The 20,227-nt window shown below is 40.1% G+C and overlaps 1 protein-coding gene across 4 annotated transcripts in view; it reads right to left on the bottom strand.

Moving 5' to 3' along the window:
* The window catches only part of LOC119659567, an 89,513-nt gene that overhangs the window by 28,810 nt on the left and 40,476 nt on the right, over positions 1-20,227 (bottom strand). For all 4 annotated transcript variants that reach the window (XM_038067720.1, XM_038067716.1, XM_038067719.1 and 1 more), the window contains exon 3: positions 15,214-15,326. In XM_038067720.1, the coding sequence (XP_037923648.1) occupies positions 15,214-15,326 (113 nt within the window). The remainder of the gene's footprint in view (positions 1-15,213; positions 15,327-20,227) is intronic.

Below are 20,227 nucleotides of genomic sequence, written 5' to 3'. Positions count from 1 at the left end.
TTGCCAGTTGAATTCTAATTTCGGGTCATAAATATATCTATATCATTATGTTTGTCTTACAGCAGGGTATTTACTATTTACAGGACAACAGGAGAGTGAATATAATAAGCAAATTGGTATACAACTCTCGAGAGAGTAAACAAGAATATACGTATAAAAAAATATATACAAAAGGGAACAGATAGTATTGGAACTTAAATCAAAACAAAAAATATTGACACAATCACACCACCATCAATCACGTAGCCATTCATATTGTCTCCTTGCAAAACAGCAAGTATATGTATGTTTGGTGCTTTATTTTGAACTTCATGTGCGCAGTGAGTACTCAAATTTTTGCACGAAAAAAAAAATAAACCAAATATTTCCCATTTGAATTACGCTTCTCGCACTTCTCTGACTTTATTCCAGTTAATAAAAAACGTATAAAGATACATATCTCATAAATCATAACAACACAATACTAACGATGAAAACACAATTCTCGGGTTTCTTGCTTAAGTCTTTCGTTTCAGAGGCTTGGATAATGTTGGAGAGAATTCGAACATTCTTGGAACTAACGTGGCCAGGTCGGGTAGTAGTCGGAGTGTTTTCAACTTATACCTATTCTATTGAAATATAGAATATGGCTCTACTGGTGCAAAATAGTAAACCATTAAATGGTGCAAAAGCGATTAAACTTAGATAAAAGAATACCAAAAAAATTGAACTAAGGAAGAAGCGATGAAAGAAGAAAATTCATCTTTTCGTTTGTTCACCTTGTTCAGGTTCTATAATCCAAACTCTGTTTGTTCCATAATCCAAAAATGAAAGGCTAAAACAGCATTGTACCTGTTCTGATATACAAATCTATAACTATTTTGAGGCCATTAATTATAAATGTGGTCAAAACTCTTACTGTGCAAAACAATGATCTTGTCAGTCCTCATGTATTCCTCCGAAATTTGACGCGAAAAATAGACAAAATATTGAAACCATCTATATATTCCACCTACGCATTTCGTTCACATTACTTTAAATATATTTGACTTAAAAGCGGGTGTACAATTTAAGGTCTTCATTAGCAATTCCTGATTTGACGTCGGTGGCATAGGAAAGGTTAGGGGGATCAGGAAATGCAGAGTTAAATATCAACCTCAGGAACTAAATGTTCTCCATTCAATGGCAATATCTGCTAAAAAAGTTAATAATAATACTACAATATTTTGTAAATCTTCAGAGAATACTCTCAATTCCATTATAGAATCACAAATGACAGAAGAATTACAATGACATATTGATCACGATGATGGAAAGTTTGGTGGCAATCTTACTATTATTAACGAATTTATAGTACATGCAAAAATTGTCTACATGCCACATATCTTGAGAATAAAAAGTAGTATCGCATTAAAGTGAAGTGGTACTCTTAATATATATACACTACGTACAATTACAACAAAATACACAAATGCTTGCGGTTTTCAATTTAATTACTTTTCCACATAATGCTTTGTTTCAGACTAAAGTCTTTCTTAAACGACACGTCATATTGTGTTTATGGCATGTTTCAAAGGATAGGTAGGCTCTCTGAATGCCTTAAATATTTTGCCAACCTAAATCCTCTTTATCAAAAAATTGACATGATTAAATAATCCTCACCATTGGGAGTTAGTCAATGCGTCCATATCTCATCCCTATCAAATAAATTTTAGATCGAAAACTTGGCAAGCGATTTCTTTACATTAAAACAAATGAAAAGTCTGAATGATATGCCTTCATAGCTTAGAAAATGAACCTCCTTAGTAGCAAAATTTTTGATGCGCAATCGCATACAATTTGCATGAGAGGAAATCCTTCGGGAAACCGGGATGGAGTCAAATTAATTGTAAACTCCGCCATAAACAATTCAAACCCCAGTAGAGGGTGGAGCAGGGAAGAGCTACTACTGTGCATCTCAGCAAATAGGTGGCGCCAACTCCATCCGAACTAATTAATTAGTTTCAAGACGGGAGTCGGTGCATCACAGAGGTAGTGATTCCCCCGTGAGGGGTTGTTCCTCTTGGAAAAGGATCTGTTGATATTCTGTCCCTTGAAATTCTTCAATAAAATGGCTGATATACTGTACTTTCTTTCGATGAAACTTCACACATGTAGCAAATAATTGTAAATATTCGTCAGCAAAAACAAGCTCAAAAGCATAAAATGCAGAGTCCGAAAGAAAATATGCAATCGGATCCACCTCTATTAAGTTTACGGGCGAGATGAATTAATAATCCAATGAAAATTAGGAATTGTCCTGGATTGGAGCCAACATTATAAAAATTTTAGTCCGATTTCTCATAAAAGACTACAAAAACTTGCTCAGCGTATTATGTAGATAAACGTGATCATCAGCGCTTCCAACTAAAGGAAGAAGATATACCCACCACTTCATTGTAATTTCACTGACCGTCTGACGAAAGTCACAGCATTAAAGTCAAAAGTCAACATTTGACAATTTGATATAACTGCAATAACCACAGGCAAATGAATATTTACTGTGTCGTAATTATTTTGACATGTCTCTAGTTCACGTTTTTGTAGAGTCTAGGACATCTATATGTTTTTTTCCGTGTTTCTATTAAGGCTGTATCAGTTTTACCACTATCATTTAAGACTGTTCAAGTCATCAACCTACACGAAAGGGGCAAGCACAAAACCTAGCAGAGGCAGCCGTGACACAACCTGGATCCGACCTAACGGCAAGAAATTGATAGGTTGATGATCATCCAATTCGACCATCACACGGTCAAGAAGAACTAAGTTGGATGTCGAAGTGAGTTGTAAAGTTGAGGGTTCCGCTAAGTTTGAGCACCAGAAAAGTTTACCAAAATCTTTACAGAATGGGTTAAATTTGATCCTAACAATCTGGCGGTCGAGAAAAAAACTGTCGTGAGTAGGTAGGTGGGTATCCGTGGCCCCTCTGGCTAGCCCAATTTGCGCTGTGATGAGCCATCTTGACGCCACAACCTCCTCAAACCCTGACAGTTGTGGTAAGAAAAGTTATAGGGTCCAGCAGACTTCTGAAGCCAGACCATTGCATTTACGACGGAAAGCAGATGTCCCGCCATGCAATTAGAGATTTCTCGCAAAGAAAGTGCCTGAGGGTTTCTTCTTCTTCTCCGCAACTTCGGCAATGCGAATTGTGGGGTATGCCCAGTCTGGCATCATGGCCCTATGAAGGCCGCCATCCTCTTGTGTGCATTTGACCCAAGAGCTCTCACGATCGGGACGGAGACTGTGGCCTGTTGGGAGCCGCTTGGCCATCCCGCCATTCCGCCCATTCCCCTCAATGGTCCTCTAACTGGGAACCCAGAGGAGGGTGACCTTGAGCGTGCCGCCTAGACTATTCAGCTCGATTCGGCACTGAACCACCAGCTTGGAGAATTTTGCCGTTGAATACAAGGCCTTAATGGCCACTTTGTTGTTGGTCAAAATTGCTATGTTACGCTGGAGCACAAATCATGCCTTAGCCATAAACAGGCTACCAGTATCGTCAGTGCCTCTGCTTGAAATTCACTTGTGTGTATTTGAGAAAACTCCCGCACCAACTCGACAGACCATCTTTCTCGTCTTTCTCGTAAAGTTTGACCTTCGCATGGTATAGTACATAGAGAAATGCCCCGAGCTAGCGATGCCCAGCCTGTAGGATGTTATTATCGCCGTAGGATTTCGACGTTCGGCATCCGAACAGGAAGTAAATAATACTCAGTTGCCCACAAGTCTGATCAACAGATTGTTCAACGTCTGTTAGGAAACTGGAGGATCATTTCACAGGGATAGTCCCGACCAAAGGGAGCAAATGAGCAAATGTCTTTGGACAAGTAATTGTGGACGACTGAGTCGTAATAATTATTGGCAAGTTTTCGGACAGCTCTGAAGGTAATTCACAGTTAGTACCCCCGTAACGGAGTGACGATGAATGCTAGGAAAACTGGACTAGTTATATTCGCTAGGAACTTTGGCTAGGACAGCTACATGCAGTCCAGATGGCTCAGCGGTTAGAGGCAATACGCCAAGGAAGGGTAAAATACCAGAGTGGAACTCTGCTTTAGCAAAACAGAGGAAAACATCAAGAATAAAGGTATTTCAAACGACGGTGCTTTCAACAAATTTGGATAGGCAAAAGAGGAATGGGAGAAAGGGTACATTGACACGGCTTTCTTGTTCCGTCAAGTTTCAGTCTGACGTTTTTCGCAGCATGACATAAGGAGCCGAAAACCGAAAATATAACCGATGACTTTAACCCGTAGGCTGCAGAGTGGGAATGTAAAACGACGTAATCAAAGAGACGCAATTGCTTGGCAGATCTTGATCAAGTGGTTACAATATTGATGGAAATAAATTTTTCGCTTCAATACTTCTGATATTTACGTAAAATATAATATGCAGAGCTAATTTGAATCTTCATTCAACGAGTAAACAACTATTAACTGGTCACGGAACAATTACCAAAAATTATGGCCTTGAATTTCGTCTCCTGGCATAAAATATAAAATTCAAAACGGGCGTCTTTATTCTGTCTCACGTTTTATTCTCAAAAGAAATGTATATGTACATATGTATATTTCCCGGAGCGCAAATAAAAGGAAATGCCAAAAACTGTTGACGACACAAGAATAACTTGGGGGGAAAAAAATAGATGAATAATTGATGACTCGTTGAAAGACGATATTTTAGTCAATATAAACGTGCGGCAGCATAGAATCAATCAATCACAAATCATAGTGAATTCTACAGACGTTACGGTAATGACGTATATTCCTTTGAATTTGCTACATAATAAAATCGGAAAAGTTTCAACATACTTAGAATAAGAATAAGCACTTTCGGGTTTCTGGCTTAAATCTTTTATTGTAGATGTTCGTTATATGAATGATTTTGGGAGCAAATAATGAAAATGATTTCTTTCTTGGAACTAATGAAGTCAATATCTCTCTGAAGGTGCCCGCAGACTGACTTTTGAACTGACTTTGAACTATCTATTTCTGCAATGGTAAGAAATGCAAGAAGTTATCCTGAGAAAAAGTCGCCCAAAATATATAGGTCATAGGGCAAAGTTTCTCCCTTTTTATGGGAGTATTTTCATCACTGATGTAATTCACAGCTGGCATGTTCTCTAAATTATAAAAGCCAATTGCGATTCATTCGTTAACTGGAATCGAACTGCTGAAAACACTACCAAAGTGGCGGCACCTGAGAAGTCACGTAGTCCTGGATGAAACCATTGTCGGTGCGGAAAATTTTTTCAGATATTTCAATTCTACAAACGTTAAGCAGATAACGTACATGTTCTGAAAATAACTGCATAATAAAATCAAGGAAATTCAAACATGTTTAGAATACGAGTAAAAAAGATTTTCGAGTTACTCGCTTAAGTCTTTTGTTTCAGATGATCATCATGTAATACAAGGAGTGAATTGAAAATAATTTTTCTTGGCGGTTTTATGAAAATTCACTTATCTCCTATGGAAATTTACCAGGAACCGAGGATTTGACTCGCCTGGTGCTTTGGGACTGTAAAGATAATCATAAAACTGAAAATAGTATAAAATTTTAACCACATACTTCAGAGTTTTCAGTAAACTTGCATCTAAACAAATTTAATTGGAAGTTAAGACTATCTTGCAGTATTTTTTCAAAACGGAAAAGTACTTCCCGCGTACATAGTTACCCAGAACAGTGTGCATTTCTGAATAATACAACTCAATAAAGCTGCACCAAGTTAATTTTTATATTTACTGTAATTACAGTCCGCAATTTAATGAATGGTTTTAAATGTTAATACGTGAGAACATTATTCAAGCTCATTTATTTCTTATAGTTTAGCAGCTGCTAGATTTATTACGACATATTTCGTGCAAATCATTCAAATTTCAACGAATTTAATTACTATGATAATAGCTAGCCACCCATAATTTCCAACTCGAATAGTTTACGACCACCTCACCTACAAAGTCATGGTACATACATGGTCAATATGTATGAACAAATGTAAACGATGTCTATATGTACTTTCAAATTATTATTCCAAACAAAACATACGACACACATCAGTGCCAAAGTAATTAGTATTTAGATTGAATATCACATTACGGATTTCTCGGGTAAACAATCGAACTTGACGAGATTTTATATATCTTTCGGATCATCAAATTATACATGAAACAAGGAAATACATAACTTTGGAATGGATAACAATTTATTAATGTCGTATAATGTGTATATAAATGCAAAGATATTTGCTACTGATCTGAGCTTAACGTACTTGAGAAGGTCAAGCCCCGTCTTAACACTGGAGAGTAAGAGAGTTAAAAATCGTGCGTGGTAGCATATTCCACTAGTTGAAATTATGAAAAATTCACCAACTACAAGTGTATGTACAATTGATCATTAATTCTACTTGATATTTAATGATCTTGTCGTCATTACTAACTGCAACCAGTACAACGGGGAATGGAAATTGGTAAACAGTTTAATGGCGCGTGGAATTCTTCCTGAAATTGTGGGTATTATATGTTTCTACTTAAATATGTCTGAATTAAAGCATATTTGCCAAAGAAGATGGCCTTCATATAAAACCAATTCTGGCTTACATTTCCAACAAATTTTAGAAATAAAATAATCTTTAAAGTCATTTCCATTCCAATTTGTTATTCCAGGTAAATGACTTTATCTTCTCTCTACTGTGCAATCGAAGCGATATTCCAAACTACTCTGTTCACTTGTATGTATACCAGCAAAAATTAAAAAGAAAATTCCCCGTAAGGTGAAGGCCTCATGTATATCATGTGCATTGCCCCATGATTTCCTTGGACTTCTTCTTCATTAACAAGTCGCAAGAATTGAAAGCGAACATGCATTACGTTTTTCCTTTCTTTTAATAATATACATTAAGATTTCGAGAACCCATATGTTTGTGCAGAACCACATTAGATACTCTTGTACTCAATATACCCAACAAAGGTATTATAAATTCTTGCCCTTGCAATCTAGGGCAGACTTTTATGCCACTGACCGTCCTCCCTATACCACGACATTTCTCAAAACTCTCGATCTTTTTCACTGAGTAAAGAACACGGAAGCAAGTTATAGACCTTTAATTACTTCTTCCTCAAGCTTCTCCGTTGTAGCTTTTCGGAAGTCTGTAGTCATATCGGCCCGATTCTAACCCCTTTTCTGGTTCAAACAGGGCGTCTTATTCGCTAGAAGTCCAAGCGAATCAGTTCCGCAGTTGATCGGAATGTCAAACTCACCTATCTCTGCTTCAACGTGTTGTACAGGTGCCGCGTATAGCATGATGTACTCCAACACCCCACCATAAGCAGCCGTCAGCTGCCCAACTTTGCATCAAATATTACCCCCAGGTATCTAATGATTGATCTTAAAACGACCTCCGGATTACCAACCCGGATTTTTACCATGTCGTTTTTCTCACGATTGATAATACGGACCGTCTCCGTCTTTTCACTCGCCAGGTTCAGTTGAACCATTTGATTTGATGGCATGAAGGGTTTCACTTCCATAAAGTTCCACGTTCTCGGAGTACTTCGCAACTACCACTACCGCCAAATCGTCTGTAAAATCAATCAATTTTGCCTCCTTACGAACTCAAGTACAGCAGCGTGAAGTATATGCGGTCGGCAACTTTCCTCCGGAGGAATATCAGCAAAGACATCACAAACGGACTGATGAAACAGTTAGCACACTGCAAAGCAAACTGGGGAGATAGCGGAAAGAGGAAGATGTGCCTGAAGGAGACTTGATCAACGTTGTTTCCAGGACCCAAAAAAAGAAGGCGAAAAAGGATAAAAGTAAACAACTGGTTACACCACCAGGGATGCGTCTGTCCAAAGACAAGTAGGCTACAAACCAAAAGCCAGTAACAGAAAAGACAAGAAAATGAAAATGTCAACTCAGCTCATTAATCCGACGGAAGGTAAGCCATTTGCGGAAGTCCTCGTCAAACTAGGCTCGAAGACGACTAACACGAGAACGTTCTGTGAAGCTGTCGAGAGGTTACTGTGGGAGAAGGCTCTCGTTTCTAGTCTAGAGCCAATAGGCTCTCTAGAAATCCGTGATGTCGACTGCCTCACAGAAAAGGTCGATGTGGAGAAGGCTATAAAATGTGAATACCCAGAGGTAAACAATGACTCGATAGGTATCACCTCTGTAAATGCTCGATACAAAAATCCCATGGTGGAAGTCTCCGAGCAATATATCCTTAGCAGCGTGAAAATCAAAATTGGATGGGTAGTAGGCAGGCAACGAATGTGAATAATCCCTAACAAGTGCTACAGGTGGACTATGGACACACGTCAGCAACTTGAAAAGGACCCGACAGGAGGGCTGCATGCCGCAGATGCGGTCACACTTATCACCGAGGCCTGTAATGAAAGCGAAAGATGTGTTCTCTGCAGAGATCGTAGCGCACCAGGTGAGAGCGTTGCACACACTGCGGGGTCAGGGCAGTGCCAGATCTTTAGGACGGAATTGGAAAGGGCTAGGGGGGCGCAGCATGATCCGCATTTTATAAATTAACATGCACCAAAGTGCAACCGCTCACTAACTGCCAACGCAGCTCGCTGAGGATATAAAGGCAGCTCTAGACCCGGTTTCATGCATCTCGACTTATCGGGTATCGTTCCCATCTAAGTTCGGGACGACGTTCGACTTCGTTTTCTTGTCCAAGGCCAAAGGAAGGGTTTGCCTGGATTCGTTGTTTAGGGATATAGTTTTTTAGCGTTTACCTGACGCCAAATGAGAAGATGCCGGACTTTCGACGTCCGCCTGATACTCTGGAGCATGCCACGGATAGGCAAATCATGGTAGGTGATGATTGTAATGCTAGGGCTCCTATATGGGGCGTACATCAGCTAGACTCCAGAGGGAAACGAATCCGGAAGGTGGTACCTTAGATGATATTTGATAACAATTCCAGCAGTTTAACGAATAGCGAGAGACAAATCCTACTGGAAGTTTTTGTGGTACTGCATCTTGTTTACCTTCCGCCTGAAATAGACAGACTCCATTATCAGGGCCACAAGGGATGATTGACGAAGGAGACAGAAGACAGGAAAAAAGAACTAAGTGCCATGGCTACTTCGCCAGGCCTTAGAAGAGAACACTTTTCAGCTGGCTTTATAAGACAAATAAGTTAAAAGGGTTACCTAAGCGTGTAAGTAGTAGTTATGGACGAGATACATGAGCAAAAACTGCCTCTGCAGGCTAGGATTCTTTTTCAAATTGATAGCAGATTAGCAGTAACTATGCATTTAATGCGACCTTTTTATTAATTGAAGGAATGAATTTGCTTTGGCGACTATGCTCAATTCGCAAGCACTTTTGAAACGTACACACATATTGAAAGAAGTGTTTTCCGTCCAAAGGAAAGGACGTATAGCAAGTGGGATAAGAATAAGGATAGTAGTAAGGCTTCCGAAAAATTGCTCCATGGGCAGCAGAGGGTCCTGAATCCACATCCACTTGATGACGGACCGGACCACTTGGGAGGCAACTTACTTTCTCTCTTATGGACGAACCCCTATTTTTTGGTTTGGAAGTTTATCAAAAAAGTGGTGTTTAACCCAAAAAAGAGGGCTCCGTCGACGATACGAGAATGAACTTAATATTCCTAACCCCATTCATACAAAGAAGCATAATATTACTGGCGCTGTTTCCTGTATTCGAGTGGTACCAGGATGGAACCGATACCTACAGTTAGCCAAGGTGCACAAATTGTAAAATTGGCCCTTGGGTTAACTTTCCTGGAAACTTCATTCGTGACTCTGGATGAAGTCATCAAAATTACCAATGGAAGAATGAACGCTAGTGAACGCGTCATCATTCCACTTGTCGACCGGACGCTCCAGTACATCGTATTCGAACTCGTCTCAAAAGATCCAAGAAGAAAAGAGAAAAAATACGCATTGACATAAAAGGAAAAGAAGCTACTCAAAGAAAAGCCGCAGGCGAAGGTTATCAACATTCCTCTTTGTCGTCCAGAATGTTGCGTTGATTTTGGGCGAAGGAGACAATGTTGTATTTTCCTAAGTATTTATCTATAGTTATTAGCTCATTCGTTTAGATGATCTTCTCCCTATAACTCGCAAAAAAAATTAAAAACTACACCAAGTTGGCTTCTTCGGGAGATGAAGCAGCAAGGTGCAGACAAAATTGGATCTAAGCTACTGAAGTCCTTGTAGCTTCATCGACTACCGAAGGGCATGTAGGCCATACTAGAGTTGTCGCGGTGGTGTTGCACAAGGCCACCGACGTGGTGGAACTGAAAAAAAGAAATGGTCTCGCTGACGCCCATTGTACATATGCGTGTGTAGCTGAAATTAGCGGCAGCAAACTCCAAATCCATCACTACTTGCGGCTATAGGCAAATAGACGTGAGTCTTGGCTTGCGTAGGACTTTTTCCCGGCGCTTCATTCGTATTATGCGGAGACTTCCTGTATCACTGTGGGCTCCTGTTGGATATGCTGCATAGGTCCTTGATAGACCACATAACCTCACTTGGGTGGTCAGGAAAAATTTCAACCTGCTCGAACAACACTCTTGGAGACATTGTTGAGGATGTTGCCGTCCCACGCATTCGCGCACTCCTCCAAAAATATCGCAACATTACTACAGAATGTAGTATCTCCTAGCCAGTAAAGCATGATGACAACCACCACATCAACACTACTGGCACCCCAATCTTCTCAAAAGTGCATCCTTTACCATCAGAGAAGCTCGCCGTTGCGCGAAAAGATGGTAAACAGCTACTTAATTAGGGTATAATCAGTTGGTCATCTCTAATCTATCTGGTCCCCAAGTCCAATGGCGAATGGCGATTTTTGAAGATTATAGACGCCTAAATGTTCAGACGATTCCAGACCGGTACCCCAGCCAAGACTTTGTGCATTATTTAGCAAACTGTAGTGTTTTCTCGACCTTGAATCTTGCCAAAACCTACTATCAAACCCCTGTAGCTCTCGAAGATATTCCAAAGATAGTAATTTTCACATCTTTCAGACTCTTCGAGTTTACACGGATGACTTTTCATCTCTACAATGGGGCCGAAAACATCCAGAAATTCATTCACTCTGTACTGCAAAATTTGGACTTCTGTTTCGTCTGCTTGGATGATATTCTGGTCGCATCTTCCACCGAGTTCGACCATTTGGCACATCTCGAATACATTTTTCAACGCCTTCTAAACAACGGTGTAATTCTTAACTTTGAAAAGTGTAGGTGAAATTCCTAGGCCATTCCATCATCTCCACTGCATACAACCCGACCCAGCCAAAGTGCGAGCGACCACCAGCTTTCCACTGCCAAAGACAATCAAAGGCCTTAAAAGATTCTTGGGTATGGTAAACTTCTACGGTAGTTTCCTGGCCAAAGCTGCTCAGCACCAGGCTTTACCTAGCATATTCGTATCTGGTCTTTAAACAAAAGACTCGCGGGAGGTTTTGCAATCTGTCGTGACCTCCACTTTCACTGTTCACTTTTTTTTACACTCAAACTCTTTAGTTCCGTTGCTAATCAAATTTTATTAGTTATTATACTTAAATTACACTTACACTTACGTTTTCGTTACTCTAGACTACTTAAACTTTCCCTACCTTTCGGGTTCGCTTTTACAAATCGACTGGCGCTTATATTTTCGTATGCTTATTCTAGACCTACCTTAACCTACTTTCTTATTCTCATTTGCCGACCCACGATTACCTCAAAACATGATTAAGAGGTCAGTGCTGTTATGCAAACACTCAGCATTTTACAACACAATACTGACCGACAAGTATGTTCCGCATATTGTAATACAAAGCTTGCATTTTCTATTACAATATCGATTACACACTTCTAGATCGCGCCCAATGAGTCACCTCAAATCCTCAGAACCCGTCCAAGCGTTTGAAACCACCAAACAACACCTGATAGACGCTACCTTTTTCGCATTTCTTCAGCAGGATGCATGCCTATCCATGTTCGTCAATGCCTCAAATATCGCAGTAGGCGCTGTTCTTCACCAAATTGTAAAAATTATAAGTCAAATATGGAAACCTTTAGGTTTCTTCTCAAATAGTTGGATCCCACTAAAAGGAAGCGGAACGCCTATGATTGTGAATTTATAGCCACGTTTCTGAGCATTAAGTACTTCCGTTTTTTCGTAAAGACAACGTGTTCACGACGTATAAGTCTCTAACTTTTTCCTTAAGGCACAAGCCCGACAAAGCGTCCCCTCGTCGATTTCGACACTTAGCCTACGTTAGCCAGTTTACACCAGACGTTTTCTCTCTCTCTAAGTGTCAGGTAAAGATAACTTAGTTGCTGGTGCCTGGTATCGAATCTACGAAATCAATATTCCGACCACAGTTAATTTTCCGGCATTCACCATGGACCAAAAGAAGGATGCAGTTCTTCAGACCGGGAGTCCAACTCCAAATATATATGCAGTTCTCCGTCCGCTGCAAGATCTCTCAAAAGGGATCTAAGTCATGTGTTCCGTTTCACTTGATGCGCGATCTTGCCCACCTCGGCATTCTGACATCAAACCGGTGAATCTCCATCAAATATTTCTGGCCGTCCATAAAAACGGATGTGAATTCTTGGTACAGAGAGTGCATCGCATGTCAAAAGTGTAAGGTCACTAGGCATGCAAGGAAGGAAATGTGTGTATTACCTAAGTCAATAAAGCGCTTCCGCAAACGGTGGTCCGAGGCAATAATTGTTGAGGACATTACAGCACAGTCATGTGCTGATGCTGTTTATCGAGAACGGATTATATGCGTTGGGGTTCCCGCCGTAATCATAATAGACCAGCAAACGCAATTTTAACCCAATCTTTTCTCAGAACTCGGAAAGCTCCTTCAATTAAAATGCCAGTGGACAAATGCATACAATCCGCAGTTCAAAGGGGATGCTAGAACGTTGGCATCAAACGCTGAATGCAGCCATTTGAGCGTGTGACGAACCGTCCTGGTCGCAGGTCTTGCCTTTCATTCTGATTGGTACCCGTATAGCCATCCAGGGAAAGTTTGCTTTTAGCCCTGCTGATCGAGTGTAAAAGGAGAACCTATGACCCTTCACCGACCTGGCCCTTCGGCAAGAGAGGTGGGTTTAGAGAGATCGAATTGTTGCCTGTACTACGAGAGGCTTTTCCCAAACTGAAGCTGCCTCCGTCATCTTGTCACGCAGCGCCAGCGGTCCAAGCGCCTAGGGAGCCTGAAATCTGCACCCACAAAAAATTGTTTTTCGAAGTCAGTGGAGAAAAAGGAGTCAATGGAAAAAATTCATTCAGTCCACTTTAATATATGGTTGAAATTCACCACTTGGTAGGGTAGGCACTAAAGTGATTTTGAGTTTACAAAAACCCTTGAAATAGGCCGCTCGAAAAAAATTGGCCTGTCTTCTTCTAGAGTAGAAGTATTGGGTGAAACTAGACGACTGAAAGCTTTTCGAGGCTTCATACTTCATAGTGGTGGAGACATTCAGCAAATGTTTCATTCTGCTGGCCATATCGGGATCTACCGATATGCGGGTGACAAAAGATTGCCCACGTTTATACCAAGTGGTATATTTATGGATGCACCATTGATACTGAAAAATCAGTGAAAGACAAATAGCATAATTCTCTCATGGTTCTGATTTAAATTTGATTTTGTTCCACCCTGGCTGACAACTAGTGCATATTACACTCCGATTGTCCTCGAAGCTCATGTAACAAACTGAACCGCAACAGCTTCATAAAGTCATCAAAATTATATAAAGCACCAAACCATGAATCCACGAATTAATTTTTAAAAAATCGGACTCGAATCCTTGATACATTTCAGTCAGTTGGTAGATTGCCAGAAAAAAAAAACTGTGCTAATGTTGCAATAAATGGAACTGGTTGAAATCAGTCAGCAACTATATCTTTTACATTACAAAATCACCAAGATCACTAAATAAACATCTCAGAATCTTCATATGCAAGTCTACAACAATTTACATAGGCCTATGATTGCAGAGCAAGCATGCATGAAAAAGATCAAGGAAGATGTAAATTTCTTGTGCTCAAAATCTTATGAACCATTTTCATACATGGACGCTTGCATGTGCAGAAAATTATTATTTCGCAAGTTAAAAGCCATGTAATCCGTGGCGATAAAATCTAGTGTCTGATGCGTTTCTTTAACCGTATCTAGTCCAAGTGATCAAGTTCACTGCAATTTTCAAAAGACTTAACATCCTTAATAATTAGCAGAAAAAAGAAAAGTTGAAATCCATATGAATCTCACAAAAACGGGTTAACTTAACACCAATAACGGTTCTGATTTTCTTTTTCCTAGGGTGGTAATTGAATGTTAATTAAGGAATATTAAAAAACAGACTGGCAATTACTTGTGCTAATATGTTCAATCCATTTTACAGTGAGTAACCTACGTAAGGTTGTCAAGGTGCCTCTTTGAACTCATCAAAAACTTGGACTACCTGCGGCTTGGCTCGTTTTTACCAGAAAGGTTTTGTTATACGTTTTTTTATTAATTACAGTTCGGTCTTTTTTATCTGTTGTTGCTAATATATTTTCAATAAGTACATGGTATCTTAATATCATCATTAAAATCTTGTTTTTTTTTATATCTTAAAATCGCACCATATCAATACGTACATGAAAGCACCGCTGGCCACGCTCATCCATTTCTCAGTTGGTTTGCCTAACAGCTCATTGTTTAAGCAAATGTTGCGCAGGTCATACTTGATATAAATCAACAACCATCATTAGCCAAGTAATATTATCTATATTTTAGCTAGATAGATATGGCAAGCATTGAATTTTCGCAAAATATCCTTGACCCTCGATCGCATCTTTGGCAGGTACATGACTATTGTACAATATTGATGGGTTGGCTATCCAAAACAGTTCAGTTGTTATCGGAATTTTCCACTTCGTACATAGTCAAAATATTTATAAATTATTTATTTAATTTTTTTCTGCTCTCGGCGATCAATTTTCGCCCATAAATTTTGCAAGCGAATGAAAAAAAAAACATAATTTTATAGGAAAAGTTGCAAAATTTCTTCTTCAAACGAGTGAAATTGCATCATTGTAAGTTTTAACATTTTTTCGTTGTATTTATTAACTGTAAAACGATAGTGAGAAGGTTGACACCTTAACCAACTTTGAATAGATACATTTGTGGGAAAATACTTACGCTTTAATTCCTTTCCTTCTGGTGGACATGGTTTTCGGTTCAGCAAGCATTCTACATAGTTTGTAACTAAACGAGGACTAGCCAGTATTGCATCGATATCTAAATCATCATATCTGAAAGATGTCGAAACAAATTATGGGTATCAGTTACGATTTCAAGGATGGCAAAATGGAAAGTTCGAATATGGAAAAATTAATTTCAAGATCGGACAATGAATTTTTGAAATATTTTATTTTTTTTAGTTATTCTTAATGTGAAACATTTGGATCCCTTTTTCCTCTAAAACTATCATTCATTTGTTAATGACAGTATTGCGAAGATTTTTTGAAGATACAACTCTGCGTTTCTATCATGGGTTAAGTGCAGTCCGGATTGCTTACGTTAATAGGTATGCACTTAACATCACTGAGTTGAAAGACTGTCCCAAATTATCACATGCATTGACTATGCCAAAACTGGGTTGCGCCTTAATTGATGTTAAAAACGAGATAATTACATTTGACCATTTGCAAAAAAATAACATCATTCAAATAAAATATAAAAATTTGCATAATGGAGTTACTAGCTTAAGTCTTTCGTTTTCCTTCCTCAATTTTGAGTTTTTGCACTTGTCATTATTCAGTATCTGAATCTCGGGGCAATGCATCCCCTGAAATCGGCTTTTAAGTAAAATTGATATTTCCTATTAAAAGTTTTCGAACTGGACAGATATTTTCTTGTAGCTAGAGAAATTCTTTATAGATTAAAAGTTGACATTCCAATCTACAGATTGCAAACTGTTTGTGGTTTGATTTTCGAATTGGTTTTGGCTTTGATTGTCCACTCCTAACATTCTTCATTCTAATTACCCGGTTCTATGCAATTTTTTTAAAGACATTTTCATGGTGTTCTGCATATAATTTCGAATGAGATAGATCAAAGCTAAGAAGTTGAATTGAGAAAATGACATTTGCTGACATTAAGATTACGAGTGCCTCTCCTGGCAATTCCATTCAATAAAATTCGCTATGCTACGAGTGTCGCTGAGTGGATAGCCTCGAAACTGCAATATGCAACACGTAATATACAAGAAAAGTATAAACCTGTTCAAAAAACAACCGAGATTCTTTCCTAAAAATAGGTCCCACTGAACTAGTTTATAAGACCACCTTTTTCAAAAGAAGAAAGATATCAAACGGCTTTTAATATTCACAGTTTTGATCCAACAATTTTAGTACCGATACTAACAAATCGAATGAATGTTTAGTGGGGGTCAAACAATATTACGAATTTATAGAGGAGCCTGACGAAAAACATCTTTTCGGGGAGCTCCCGCGAAGTTCTTGGACTTTTCAAATTGCGCGCCTTCACATTAACGCCGATAGCTAGTTCGGTGCTCATTTTTAAGTGGGAACCTTCCTGAGTAATCTCCATTTTGTTCTGGTGCTCTAGTCTTCTCCAAACTGATTGTTCAGCCGTTTTAGTGAAGTCTGTTTTTCGTGTTCCGTGTTTTTGTTAGACACGTGGAAGGGGAGCAACGTGTTTGCATAAAATTTTGCGTTAAATTGGACAAATGTTTCATGGAAACTTTTCAAACGCTGCAGCAAACCTTTGGTGATGAAGTGTTGAGTCGTTCACGGTATCACGAGTAGTTTAAATGGTTCAAGGTAGGCAGAACTTCAATTGACGACTTCCATGTGGCCGAAGTGAATCCCTTGTGTGCTCCAATTGTCGTTTGACTATTTGAGAGATGGCAGAGGAGTACGTGTAATAAAGAGTTATTGAGAAACTCCTGGAACTTCTTGATCAGACCTCATGTACCTTTAACGATCACACCATTCAATTCTGCTCAGCTACGCCATCATATCAGGACTTGCTCTACTTCTACCACCTAACTACTACCTCAAAGCATTTTACCTATTTTTCAGGCCAAATCCAAGTGCACTTATTCTCCACTGTTATCTTGAAGCTTCCAAAACTATCATCGGAGACGTTTTGCCCAACCCGATATTCATCGATATCCGCATTTCGCACGAGATCGCAGCACGCTACATCTGATCCAATGCAACATCTACGTTTCAATTTCCGGAAGACGCTACTCGTTGCCATTGCCCGCTGCTCAATACTAGGAGTATCAGATTGTGATGGGTCGAACAAGGCTTTTGTATTTGTATTGAGACAATAGCCAATAGCCAATTGTAGACCCGCCAATTGTCAAACGTCATTTCATTCAATCTTCTTTTTCTTCAGCCTTTATCCCGTTCACAAGCGGTTTCGGCTCGTCGTGATCCATTTCGTCTTTTCATTTTATCAAATGCCTGATTTGGATGTAATTTTGAGGCTTTTAAATCCTCATCCAGCGTATCAAGACACCGTTGTTTCAAATTACATGACCAATACCATCGAAGACACCTCTCTCGCAATCTCTCCCATATCGCATAAAAAAATTTCATAACAAAAATCCAAGTTGAAATCACCAATCTTGTCGCTTAGTTCTCGACAGTTGACGAATGAATGAAGGGTTTTATCTGTTTCTTTTGCATATGGTTGCCATTTACCCTTTCTTGATGTATAGTGCGTCAAACACATCTTAGCACCATCAGACACAGTCCCTTGAAATGTGTTTCAACCTCCCCAGGAATTCGTCAGATGCCTGCGCAACTTCTCTACTATTCTGCCCCAAGTGCCCCTAGGGTGACCCGTCGACCATGTTGGGAGAGATTATTCCATTGAATGGCGTAGCCAGCAATGTAATTTTCGCTATTTCTTAATATGTGACCTATCCACTGCCACTTCGGCCTTCCGATCACGGTGGGCCTGGCAACGAAATTCTTAGTTTGGGATAGTATCAGGCTAGCGTATTCCGATGATACGACGCAGGCATTTGTTCACGAAGGCCTGACGCTTTCGAGTAACAACGGGGTACATTTTGCATTTGCTACTCTGATTTAGCAACGCAGAAAAGCCTCAAATTGATCTTGGTGCTGAGTCAACTGCATTTCCAAATTTTAGACATGTCCTCTGCACAAGGTCACCGATAACAAGAAGAAATAATTTCGGTAATAAGATCCAAACTCCACTTTGGACCTTTAAATCCCCTGAGATTAGACCCTGATGCACCACGTGACATTTTGCATTCCTACAGTGTACTGTTACGGTCTTGAATGAAGTGCTCTAACATAAAGATTTAAACTCCCCACGATATTCCAAAATAATCGGTATGGTGTGGCTGTCGTCAATGCTGGAGGATCCTGAGACTAAACCAGCTTCCCCTCTATCGATCAAGCTTGTGAGATATTCTTTAATACGTTCCAGCATTATTTTGGCTGCTATATTTATAACAGCAGGGAGCACACAAATACCTCTCCAATTGTCATATTCAAAACGTGTGCCCTTTTTGGAAATCTTAACAATCATCCCTTTCTTCCACTTTGTGGGAATGGTCTCAGATTCTCGTATAAATGGAAATAGCAGATCTACCGAAACCACAACAGAAAGAACCTCACCATATTTGATACTCTTAAGTGGGTCACTATCGTGGGTGAGGAATCGATTATCAACGTCCTTTATAGGGCCATCGATCAGATTTTCCGGTTACAAAGTAATCAAAAAGTCTGAAATGTAAGGGCTCAAGAAAATAGTTGTACGTTGCGGTGATAAGCCAACATTCTTGTAATGAAATTTTCCTCTATAACATCAGAGTCTGAAGTCGCTCCTTGGCCTCCCGAAATCTTCATCGTCATTCTCCTCGATCCAGATAAGGCGTCCTTCAATTTCAAAAGCTGAGCAGCTCTTTAAGGGGTTTCCTAGTAGTCTGTTCGGAAACATTTTGTTAGTTTAGCGCTAGACTAGACTAAGAGTGGATAGCCCAAGCTCCCAGTACCCCTAACAACACCACTCAGTTCTCCTCATTAGTTAGTACCGTCGCTTTGTAAGTGTTTGCATTTTTTTCTAACCTGGTTCATTAAGCAGCTGCTTAGTATCGCTCCGACACAGCACTCCAAGTGATTTTCGGCCAGAGAATCTGTGTCGGAGCTACTCGGCCGCAGTTGACCAGCAAACGTCAAAACGAACGCGGCGCTCTCGCTTCCTTCCAGTGTCGTTTGCTTCCTGGAAGAAAGGCTTCAGTCTATCGAAGACGGCATCAGTCCTCGCCAGAACATAGGTGAAAACTTCGAACTCCCCAAGGGTGTGGACCGCCAGCTGTACGTGGTGGAGGTGGCTTTAATTTGGGAACGGCCGCCGGTTTTTCCAAGCCAATCTCTGTTATCGACGACTAGGTCGACGAGGACTTTCAGATTCTGCCTGTACACCAGCTAAGCAGGCCTGGCGGACGGCTATAAAAAGGCCAAGCAGAACGACAGCCAAGATCTCAGAACAAGACCGCTCATCGCGTGCCATTTTCAGTGTCCAATGCCTGAGAAGAAAATGGATTCGAATCGCATTCCCTGTTCTGTGATGATTACGAAACGAACACCAAAGTGCGGAATCCACTCTCGGCCGAGGGCTTCAGCACATGACGGCGCTAAAATGTTCTTCAGAGATATTGCCTCAGGCCACCGCGTAAGCCGATCAAAGATTGTTTGACAATACTTGACGCGTTGCGAATCTCGCATAGGGCCTACAATGTCGAAATGTGTGGTGTAGAAGCGCTTTGTCGACTTAGGGAATACACCTACTTCCTTCCTAGGACCTTACACTTTTGATATGCGATGCACTCTCCGGCCCAAGAATTCACACACTTGTTCATGGACAGCGAAATACTTCCTTACAACCAGCGGCCGGAATATATGACCTAGGTCCTTTTAAAAGATCTCGCATTAGATAGAGATTTGAGCCGAAGATAGGAACTCCTTGAATTTATATTTGGAATCCGACTGCAGGCTTTGTTGATTTTCCGGGACAAAGCATCAGCGACTAGATTGTCTCCATCGGACACATGTTGAATGGCCGATGTAAACTGGCTTATGAAGGCTAAGTGCCGAAGTTGGCGAGGGGACGCTTTGCGGGCTTTTGCTGGAAAACTAATGATCCG

Source organism: Hermetia illucens, chromosome 6 (genome assembly GCF_905115235.1).
Source record: "Hermetia illucens chromosome 6, iHerIll2.2.curated.20191125, whole genome shotgun sequence".
NCBI lineage: Eukaryota > Metazoa > Arthropoda > Insecta > Diptera > Stratiomyidae > Hermetia > Hermetia illucens.
Note: the sequence above shows the minus strand (reverse complement) of the source record. Positions and strands in the feature narration are given on the sequence as shown.